Here is an 11,326-nt window from a genome sequence, read left to right as displayed (position 1 = left end):
TCCCCCCCCAGACCGACAACATCAAAATGTGGGTGGGACAACTGCCTCCACCCTTGTTTGCCCCACTCTGGGCCCTTGAGCAAGGCCCTTAACTCCCATCATCTTTCTCCCCGGGTGCCCTTGATAGCAGCTCTCTGCTCCACACAGAGGGCTGCGGTAGCTCAGTGGTCTGTTGTTGCGTCAGGAAGAACCTCTGGAGTTAAAAACAATTGCCAAGTTATCATGTGAGTTGGTTCCATGAGGCGACCTCTGAAGAAGGGAGCAGCCAAAAGAAGAAGAAAATAAAAAAAACATGTTGCAACTTGCCTTGTTTTTCACTCTATGCTAAGATTAAACATTAAGTTAGTTAAAAGTTTACATTCAACAAAACTTGTGGTTTCCTCTTAAACACTTAAGAACAACTTAAACTTTGTACGAAAGACAATATGAATATTTACCACAAAATGCTTAGTTAAAATAAATTAATATTAACAAAATATTAAATAAGTCAAGGAGCATATTAATCAGTGATATTTAGTATATATGTAAAAATGATTATTATTATTCTGTTATGAACTGGGGTCATTCAGTTCCTGGTAAACATCCTGTCAGCCTAAAGCTATGTGCATCTGCTAAACACATCTTCACATACTGTATTAGCAGTTTGGTTAAAAGGAAAATCTAGTGTTTAATCTACATCTTTATTTTAACAGATGTTTGTTTTTTTTCTGTCTTTTATCACATCATCCCCTCTGCTTTCCCCCTCTGTGGCTCAAATCAGCAAAGTTTACCTTTAAAGCAATTACATCTTCGACAATAGTTCTTTCACTCCCAAGTAGAAAAACACAGCCTCTACTGTGTATATTTATAGAGAAAGCTTCCTGTAATAAGAGTCAAACTAATAAAGAATAACAGAGCAATAAACAATGAATACTGTAGGAACAAAAACAAATCAAGAATAGCACAAGAAAGCACAAGCGTACTTTTGTTTTATTAACTTTGTGGTCAATAGATTTAAAAACCATGTCTGGTTTGGTATCTTCTGCCCACGTGGACAGACATGAGGTAGTGAGAGTGGGACTGCAGCCCAGTCCATGTGTTTTCACCACAGGCCTAACTGGCAACTCTGAGAAAGCAGCTATAAAACACACAAATTATCCCCACACAAATGCTGACATTCCTCGACACCACCATCACAACCCCCCTTGGAAAAGAAGGGTCTGTTCTGTTCTTTGCCACACCACAGATGTGTGTGTGAGAGAGAGTTTTCTTAATTCACGATGGGTTTTAGTTAGGAAAAAATGTGAAGGTTTCTGTTTCACCTCACTCAGTGAGGCTGAACAACTGAAAGCAATCATCTGCCTTAAACGCATCAAGCTGGGTAGACTCAGGAGATTGTTACAGCTTATATAACCAACTTCAGGGGCTTTGACTTCTGGGTATATTTTTCACCCGTCACAGTGTGATAATACCTGGTTACGTTTCAGCCTGCTTCATAGCTCCATCGTTCACCTTATATGAGAAATGCTGTAGGAAACAATTTAGGAGAAACACAGCTGAAGCATTTAGCTTTTTACTCACATGTGAATTTGTATAAAGTTAACTTTAGTTTAGGAAATAAAGCAAGAAAGCAACAACCCCATCCCTTTAGTCTCTAATCTCAAAAAGGTCTATGACTAAAGCTTGTCAATGTAGGATTATGTTTTGACTGAATAAACTCGAGCTGTCCTTCTCTGCCTGTGAGGCAACAGCAAACTTTTAACAGCTGACTTTCAAGCCAAACCCCAACAGTCTTTTCTATTTTTTTGTGTGTGTGGAGAGACTGCATCTGCATTTTCCAAATAATTTGGTTTCAGTTGTTTACTAAATTAATGTTAACATTATTTTTATATATGAATGATCTTGTTCAGTGCCCTGAGACGACTTCTGTTGTGACTCGGCGCTATATAAATAAACTGAATTGAATTCTATGGGGTCAGTTCTTAGTCAAAGTCATCTCAGGGCAACATTGTAAATTAATCCAGTTCATATTCAACAGCGTCTAATTCAGATCCATCCAGTTCATTCCATCAGAGACCAAAACAGATGTACTGAACCAGGTGCACATTATATGGACAACAAACCCTCTCAAAGTTAATGACAACGATACAAATACATGGAAAGTTATCAGTAAGTCCTCCAGCAGCCAAGGCCTTTGAACAAACCAAGCCAACTTAAATGTAAATAAGTTTCACCACAACCTTTTGAAACAGCTGGAGATTTTTGAAAAATTTTGGGCACCTTATTAATGAAGAATTATAGTACTTTATCCATCCATCCATCCATCATCTTACTCCTGTTCCGAAGTCAGGTCGCAGGGGCAGCAACTTGAGCAGGGAGGCCCAGACATCTCTTTCTACAGCCACTTCTTCCAACTCTTCTGGGAGGACTCTGTGTTCCCAGGCCAACCAAGAGACGTAGTATCTCCATCGTGACCTGGGACTTCCCCGGGGTCTTCTCCCAGTTAGATGCTTCCTGTGTGCCTCCTTAGGGAGATGCTTCAGGTATGTCTGATGCCCAAACCACCTCAACTGGCTCCATTCGATGTGGAGGAGCAGCAGTTCTACTCCGAGTCTCTTCTGGATAACTGAACTTCTCACTCTATCTCGTGAACAAAGCCCCAAGATACTTGAACTTGAGGCCAGAACCACTTGAGGCAGAACCTCACTCTCGACCTGAAGAGAGCAATCAACCCTTTTTCGGTTGAGGACCATGGCCTCAGATTTGGAGGTGCTGATTCTCATCCCAGCTGCTTCACACTTGGCTGCGAACCGCTCCAGTGAAAGCTGAAGATCACGGCATAATGATACCAACAGGACCACATCATCTGCAAAGAGCAGAGAAAGGGAATCCTGAGGCCACTGAACCGGACTCCCTTAACCCTCTGGCTGCACTGAGAAATTCTGTCCAAAAAATTTATGGACAAAATCAGTGACAATGAGCAGTCCTGGCAGAGTCCAACTCCCACACTGAAGGGGTCTGACTCACAATGCAAACCAAACTTTTGCAACACTTGTATAGAGATTGAACAGCCCATGGAAATGGTCCCCCAGTCCCATACTCATGGACCCCCCCCCCCCCCCCCACACACACACACACACACATACACACACAGTGTTCGGGTTCAAATCAGAGAGGCTGTTCCTCCCATTCACACCCCACACACTGTCATTACCCACATGGGCATTGAAGGCCCCTAGCAAACTAAAGGACTTCAATAAGGCTGAATCTGAACTGCAGTGCCATTTGGCAAATAGGCACAAACAACCGTCAGAGCCCCTCCCCCCATCTGAAGGTGCAGGAAAGCTACCTTCTCATCTACCGGGGAAAACTCTAACACACAGACACCAAGTTGAATTCCAAAAAATTAGACCCACACCAGCTCTGCACCTCTCACCATTGGCAACTCCAGAGTGGAATAAGGTCCAGCCCCTCTCAAGGAGGCTGGTTCCGGAGCCCATGCTGTGCGTCAAGGTGAGCCCAACTATATCTGTATCTCAACCTCGCGCACAAACCCAGGCTCCTTCCCAGCCAGAGAGGTTACATTTCATGTCCCAAGAGCCAGCTTTGGTAAACCAGGGTCAGAGTGCCATGGCTCCCGCCTTTGGCCACTGCCCATGGCAAACTTCAGCCATGAACTATGCATGATCTAGTTCTTCGGGAACATTTTGTGACAAAATGTTCCAAATTTGGACAATATTGCCCCAGGAAAATGCCAAGAAAACATATATTTTTTAGGGTTAAGACAAGGGCTGATCAAAAATAACTCCAGTGTTCCTTATCACTAGAGACCAGGTCAGTGCCACCCGGAGAATGCTCATAAACTTGGACTTGTCAGAGTTTAGAAACAAAATATTCTAAATCAACCATGCTTTTGTTTATTTGTGACATAATTATGGTCTTACTCTTTGAGTAAGAAAATAGTTTTGTATAATCAGCATAACTGTGAAAATGGCAGCACAAAGAGTAGTGATCTAACCACAGAACTTTACAGAACTTTGAGACAGATTCATCAATATGAGAATTGTGACTAAAACCTGCTGTTCTCCTAATCTAAATATATAGTTCGAACCCTTGTAAGAGAACACTGTAAATGGTTGGATCTATCACCATTAGTGTAATCTTGGCAATTTTCCTCTGGTTTCTCAATGTGAAATTACGGACTGATATCCCGGCCTGTATATCCTGCATGTTAGCTTTGCTGTAACATTATAATTAATGTTTCATGCTTCATGCTTTTCCATATTGGAGTAGGATGTTGGTGGAGAATCAGTTTTGTTTGGTGTTCCCTCAGACTGATGCAGCCCTTCGGATGGAGGGCGAAACGTCTCAGCACAAAAAGAAAAAAAAAAGAAACCGTCCAGATGACCTGACTGAACATTGTTGGAATTTATACCTGGATTACTGAGCATGGACGTTGGTGTTTTGAACCAATTTGACATGATTGTCAACGAGGGAGAGGGCGGCCACCGGAGGAGAGGACATGCACCAGAGGCCATCTTAGTACCAATATAACTGTTTTTTTCTTCTTCACATTTTAGTAGGCTGCTGGTGGAGAATCCGTTTTGAGAATCAGTTTTGTTTGGTGTTTCCTCAGATTGATGAAGCCCTTCAGATGGAGGGTGAAACATCTCAGCACAAAAAAAAAAAAAAAAATACAAAAACGTCCAGATGACCTGACTGAACATTGTTGGATTATAATTAATATTCCACAATTATTATTACTGTGTGCTCCAATTACAGAAGAAGCGTTTGTGACCATATTCTTCACCTGGTCATTGACTGAAGGAATAGAGATTTTGTATAAGTAAATCAATAAACTCTGGTAAAAGTTAAGTATGCAAGGCCTCTACTTTTTAAATTTTGCTGCTTATTTTGAGCATGGCCAAAAGTATGGACCATAACAGAATAAATCAAAGCAGAACATCTTGTTTTGAACCCTTATCAGATACTCAAGTTCTATTATTTGAATTTTTGGGGTTCAGCAGCTGCTGTCTGTCTTTTTTCAGAAGCCAGCTGGAGGATTTGAGACGTCTTCAACAGCAAAATGCCTCCATGAACAGGGTACACAACAACCCACATGTCAACACATTCCAAATGGATAGAGAGTTGTTCTCAGCCATGGACTGCAATCTCTGGTATGTACTCTCTAAACTGCAAAGTTCACAGAAGTCTTCAAACAACTGCTGGCTGGCTAATGAACAGGCCAATGTAAACTACACTGCTCACAGATAGGCCCTCCCTTGTGCAACTTTAACTATGAACTTTTTTTTTCTTTATCTAATTTTCCTTTAATTTTATCCACCTCTGGTTTCTTCCTGTCTTCCCTGTCTAATCTCACCACGTTCTTCTTATAATTCTGAGCCTGTCATTCTCTTGCTAAATCAGAATTTGATGAGATGACATGCTTCGCTTCAGCCATAAATACAAGTTCCATATTCCTGTGATGTGAGCCAAAGGAATTTGCCTGACAGATCCTGTTCTCCTGAAGAAGTCAGTGGCACGTGTACCTCCTACAACAGTCAAGACTGTGAGTGCAGCGGTGGAAGCATGTGTAAAGAGAGGAGAAGGTTTGAGTGGAAAGTGGTGAGATACTTTAATAGAAATTACATCAGAAAGCCTTTATTTACTGTTTGGTGTACCATGTGACTCATTTTAATGGGAATTCTGCCTGACACACACACACACACACACACATAAAATAATAGTGCAAACCTGGAAGGGTTGTTCACTAAAACAGGCAAATGGAAAATCATCAGAACTTGCCAAGTTTGGAAATTTAGCATCATTTCCTCTCTTTTAAAAGAGAAAATATTACATCCTGTTAAATTTAGGCCAGCAAACGACTTAATCCTTATATGGAATTACTTTTCCATGTAGTTCAGGTGTAGAGACGTTGCTGTTGTCACTGAGGAAATGGAAGCACATTTACCAGGAAACATATTGAATAGATTTAATAGATAAAGCAAAATCCTGACATGCGGAACCATGTGAACATCATTTACATACTTATTCCTAAAAATATCTGAAAAGATTGTCAAGTCTTAACAAGGAATTACATGTACCTGGCAGATTTTTTTTAATACTTTGCCTCCAAGCTAAATTCCATCTAATTTATCTCTCCTTGAGTCCTATAATCTGTGTATTTCATCTCCAGCATTGACGTAATAAACCAAATTATCTGTGTAATAAACACTGTCACTAACAATATTCTATCTTTGTGATTTATTTCAATTAAAAAAAACAATGTGCTTAGATTAAAAAAGATAAAGGAGGGACACAGTAGTTGTTTTTTTTTTTTTTGTTTTTTGCTTGTGTAGAGACAAATGAAAGACAATTCAAATCTTGTGTGTTTTATGTGCATCTCACCCAGTCTTTAAAGAAAAAATATACATATACACAATATGAGATAGCAAACGGGTTGAGGGATGATGACTTTCAGAAAAGACTGTCGACCCTCTCACTCTGGTGAGATTCACAGTGATGTGCCTCGCTCAGACACATAAAATAAACTAAGTTATAACTGACATTCCACTCTTAGACAGGCGAATGACCTGGGTCAGACCACTGTTTGAGCATTTCTGTCATTCCACGCAGACTCCCTCTCGAGTCAAAGTTGGTGTAAGGTGGAACAGAGGCACCTCCAAAAGGTTCTCAAAAGGGTGGCCAGATAGGGGTCACTGCTAATCATGGGATGGTGTACAAAAAAAGCCATAACAGAATCACAGAGGGTCTCATGTGCTTTTGTCATATACTATATACCGTATGTGTTATATTAAAATACTGCAGAATGTAAGTAAGATAACCACCTTCTGATGGCTCTAGTTTGGTATTTTGCATTTGATATCACAAATTAAAAACGGCACAGTCTCTACTCAACCCACTGAAGCTGGTCCTCTCTCTTAAATCCTTACTGAAACTATTTCTTTTGAAGAACTGCATCAGCTGCTGCCTTAGCCAAAGTTTAGAACATATGTCTTGTGCAACTTGTTATTGCTCAGAGATTATGATGGGAATGACTCTCAACTGCATCCAAACCAAATGTTTTACTCAAAAGCTATAAAACTGACTGTCTTGTAGTCCTGTTTTTTTAATGTGCCTGACAAGATCCATTAGCTGTGGCAGCCATTTAAAATCAAACTGACTCCAAAGGTTCTTCTCTTATGCAGTTATTCTTTGAGTTTCATTAAATTTCGTAAAGTATTTCTTTTTTTCTTTGCTAACAGACAGTTTATGTATGTAAGACTGTCAAGTCAGTAATAACTGGAGCCCCACAGCAAACTCATAAAAGGAGGGTACATTGCCCCCATGGCCACCCCTTGATTACGCCTCTGCTAGGTTATGTATTTGACTCTGCAAAGTGACACTTGAACCCCATGTACATGTCTTTTAGGAAATATGGCGTATGAATCCTGCACACTGAAAATAAACCACAGAGTCTACAAACAAAAAATGTAGTCACTTCACATGCTGCTGTTGGGGAGGAAGGGTTACTGGGCACAGAAAATGTTTTTTTTCCTCTGTTTCTGTTGGTGATAGAAAAGAACTTCTTGGCTTCTTTGTAAACTATGCAGCATAAATATTACCCTGTTTTTGTGTCTATAAAGGACACCACAGAACGGGTTTGCTTTGGAAAGAGTCAGGCCCAGGAAGGAAGCTCATCTGCTGGGGAGTCGCCTTTGGGAGTCAAGGATCTGGAGGTCACTTGAGACAAGCTTGTTAAATTCAACACCCAGCAGCGGAGAATTATGTGGAAGACTGAGCTGAATCTCAAAGCAAACAAGCATTCACCAAGAATGTTTAAACATTTGTTCCATGAGCTCATCAATCATATTCAATAAGGAGACAAAAACAAAGTTGTCAGTGGGAACTGCAGGAGAATAAATCACTGCAACAAACATTATGATAGCTCATCTCTGACAGGCTTAATCACCAAAAGCAGAGCAACCAAACTGAGCAGAAAAAGGACAAAATCTGCACGCTCACTGTGAAAATGCTAACATGTAAATGTTCTGTTTGTCATCTATCATGCTCGCCATTTTAAATTGTATTATAATAGTTTTATTTGGTAATTATTAAAAAGAAACACTGCAGCAGAATCAGATGGAAATGCCATCTGCTTTTTGGGTTTGTTCATAAATCAAAGGTTTGACCTTTATATCGGCACCAAAAGGAAAAGATCAGGGAATCAGCAAAGCCCAGGGGGTTTATTCTCTGGATATTTCATTATTTGTGTTAAATTACATAAAAATCAATTTCATTTTAGTCAAATATTTTAGTCTAGGCCAACAAGATGGATTATACTGGGCCCTGTTTGCTAAAGCTAGTGTTCAAACTTGTTTAAATGCTGCCATCTAGTGGACATGTACAGGAATCATAAATGTGAGATCTGAAGTTTGGAGCAGACAAATTACAATCCAACTTTTATTTTCCCTGGTAACGCAACTAAAAAGTTTCTAAATACATATTTTTATGGAATTCATATGGATCTGAAGAAAACAACAAAGCAAAAAAAATGGATTATTTTAAAACTTTTAAACTATTATAACTTGCATTTTAATAAATCGTTAACATCTGATTTCCAATTCATTTCTCTCGCATTTATTTTGTGCACAGCTTGAGGACAAAAACACAACAAAATGCAGTCCACATATTTTGTTTTTATTTTTGTAATCAGCAATTAGAAGATGAAAAGTGCTGCAATACAACTTTTAATCAATTTACAGGCAGTCAACGCTCACCGTCCAGTAATAAACATGTTTACCCAAATCTTTAATATTGACTAAAATAAAAACACAACAGATGTTACAATCACTTGTTCAACGTCGCAGAAGGCAGCACAATCTGAGTTTAAAACATTTGTGCTGAAGGACATGTTTTCAGCTCAGCAGTTTGTGTTTGCTTCTTCTCTTTAAGGTCACTGGGAGAAAAACGAGGTCAGAGCAGATGGGTATGGATACACAAACACAAATACAAGTTTTAAAAAAAGTACTGTATATTCAAAAGGTCTGTTTCAAACATGGATAAGTGTTATCACTGATTAAGAATATTTACAAAAAATGTTACTTTACAAAATAAATCATGGTCATTCCTAAATGTTGTTCTGGACTACTTTTAAATAACCTTTAAAAATCAGAACTAATCAAGTTAACAAGGAAGCATGATAAATACCATAACCCTGTTAAATGCAATGCTTTGATTGTATCATTAAACACAATTAGACAAAAAATCAAAACAGTTTAAAGTATTTAAAACAGATAAAACATCTAGTTCTGTGCTTCAGATTTCAGTGCAGAAAATCAAGTTTAATTTGCAAGCCTGTACATTGCATTACATTCTATTTTGTGTTGAACATGGAGTGTGTGTGTGTGTGTGTGTGTGTGTGTGTGTGGTGGCCTTTTCAAAACACAATGCATAAACTTGCACCGACTCAGCAATAACTGGACATCGTTTGTGTCTTTTCCAGAATCACAAGTAGCCCTTTAGATTGATGTTGAATATGAAGCAAATAAATCATAACCGGAGTTTTGGAAAGGTTTGTTAACCCTAGCCGTCAAAATGAACAATTATGGAAGGAAACGGGACAAAATGATAATCGTAACCTGGACTGAAAGTACCAAACATTTAGCAGAATATTAGAAAAAATTCCCAATGATTCAATTTGAAACTCTTCATAATAATCAAACAAGGTTTTCATCAAAGGGCTGAGTTGACGATCTGAAGACATCAAGATACTGTGAAGTCGTCAACAGTTGGCTCGTTCATTAAGCCTCGGAGTTAAAAACAGTTTCTTGGTTGAGTTGTTCTGGTTTGTTCTGGTCCCAGTTTGTATCGTCAAATTGACCCCTTATAGGGTCGACTCCTTGGAATTGATCAAAACAGGTTTGAAGGTCAAGATCTCAGTGAAGGTGTGACCTGCAGAATGAAGGGCAGCAAGACTTTAATAATTAAAACAACAGCTCATGACGCCTGTTTCCTTCTCCATTCTTCTGAAATTACATCCTCCGTATTGATTTGATTGGCCTCTTCCGCTATTGATCAGCCACCCCATCACCCTTCTCCCCTCTCCCCTGTTTTTATCCTTACGTTTCCACTGATCCACCGTCAGTTCTGCGTTGACAACAGTGTAGTCGAACGGCTCACACACCGTCTCCTCCTCTGGATCCCTGAATTCAGCAAAGTACGGCAGAGTGAGCGCCTCTGCAGCAGTTATCCGTTCCTCTGGATCCAGCAGCAGCATGCGCTCCAGGACAGTCACGGCTAAAGTAGGAGGTACAACGGAGAAACACTCAAAATAACAACTAAAGATGAAGGTTGACTAAATTTAAACTAAAGGAGGTCATCCTACCTTCTGGATTAACAGCAGAAAACACTTTATGAAGATCTGGCTTAGGCTTGGATGAAACTTTTTTGAGGTAATCTTTAGCCTTGATGAAGACAAACATGGTCACACAAACACGCCATAAGATTCTTAATTGTTTGTAAGATGTGTTTTATAATATCAGGATGCCACCCCTCTAATATTTGTATGTAAAACTCAAACATACCCGCTGCAACACAAATACTCCAAGATTAAAAAAAACCCCCATCTAAACCCAAATTGTTTTGCAGATCCTGAATTCAAACTCACATCCTCAGATTCTAGTTTAGATATAAACTCTTGAGACGGTGTTCCTGTGATCTTCCAGATCTGTTCCAGCTGATCTATGTCTGAGGAGAAGGGGTCAAGGCTCAAAGACATGGAAAAAAAAGTGTTATTTAAAGATGATGATGGATAAACAAGAGCCACAGTTTTACTTATGTACAAAACGTCTGAAGGGTAAAAGGATACGATCGGCGCCTTTAAAAAGCGCTCTTCCTTGCAGCATCTCTGCCATGATGCAGCCCACAGACCAAATATCCACTGAAGGAGGGACACAAGTGGCCGTAATCAGCAACATAGGACTCATACTTTTTAAAATTATAACACATATATAATAATACAATATACAGTAATATACTGGTAATTATAATAATGCAAGGCATCAAGAGCACCACCTGTTGGATAAAGCATACATGTTGATATACATGTGTATACTGTATACACATACATGAAGTGGATAATTTTGTGTGTGTGTATTTGTTACCTTGTAAGGACCAATTTTTTCCAACACAAACTACATTGTGAGGACTAACTGCTTCCTCATGGGGTCCAAAGCCCGGGCCCCATAAGGAGCAATGTCATTGGTAGGTTAGGGGTTAGGTTTAGAGTTATGGTATTATATATGTATACAAATACACACTAGAACAAGGAGCCACTTCATGTATG

The 11,326-nt window shown here is 39.4% G+C and overlaps 1 protein-coding gene across 1 annotated transcript in view; it reads right to left on the bottom strand.

The window, feature by feature from the left end:
• Positions 1-9,226: 9,226 nt before the first annotated feature.
• The window catches only part of mapk12a (mitogen-activated protein kinase 12a), an 8,753-nt gene continuing 6,653 nt past the window's right edge, over positions 9,227-11,326 (bottom strand). The window contains exons 8-12 of the mRNA XM_037682754.1: positions 10,850-10,921; positions 10,649-10,728; positions 10,367-10,445; positions 10,105-10,278; positions 9,227-9,933 (exon numbers count right to left, since the gene is read on the bottom strand). Of these exons, the coding sequence (XP_037538682.1) occupies positions 9,866-9,933; positions 10,105-10,278; positions 10,367-10,445; positions 10,649-10,728; positions 10,850-10,921 (473 nt within the window). The 3' untranslated portion in view covers positions 9,227-9,865. The remainder of the gene's footprint in view (positions 9,934-10,104; positions 10,279-10,366; positions 10,446-10,648; positions 10,729-10,849; positions 10,922-11,326) is intronic.

This window comes from Nematolebias whitei, chromosome 10 (genome assembly GCF_014905685.2).
Source record: "Nematolebias whitei isolate Nwh7 chromosome 10, NemWhi1, whole genome shotgun sequence".
In the NCBI taxonomy this organism is placed as follows: domain Eukaryota; kingdom Metazoa; phylum Chordata; class Actinopteri; order Cyprinodontiformes; family Rivulidae; genus Nematolebias; species Nematolebias whitei.
The sequence above is the reverse complement of the archived record's forward strand: the minus strand, read 5'-3'. Positions and strand labels throughout refer to the sequence as shown.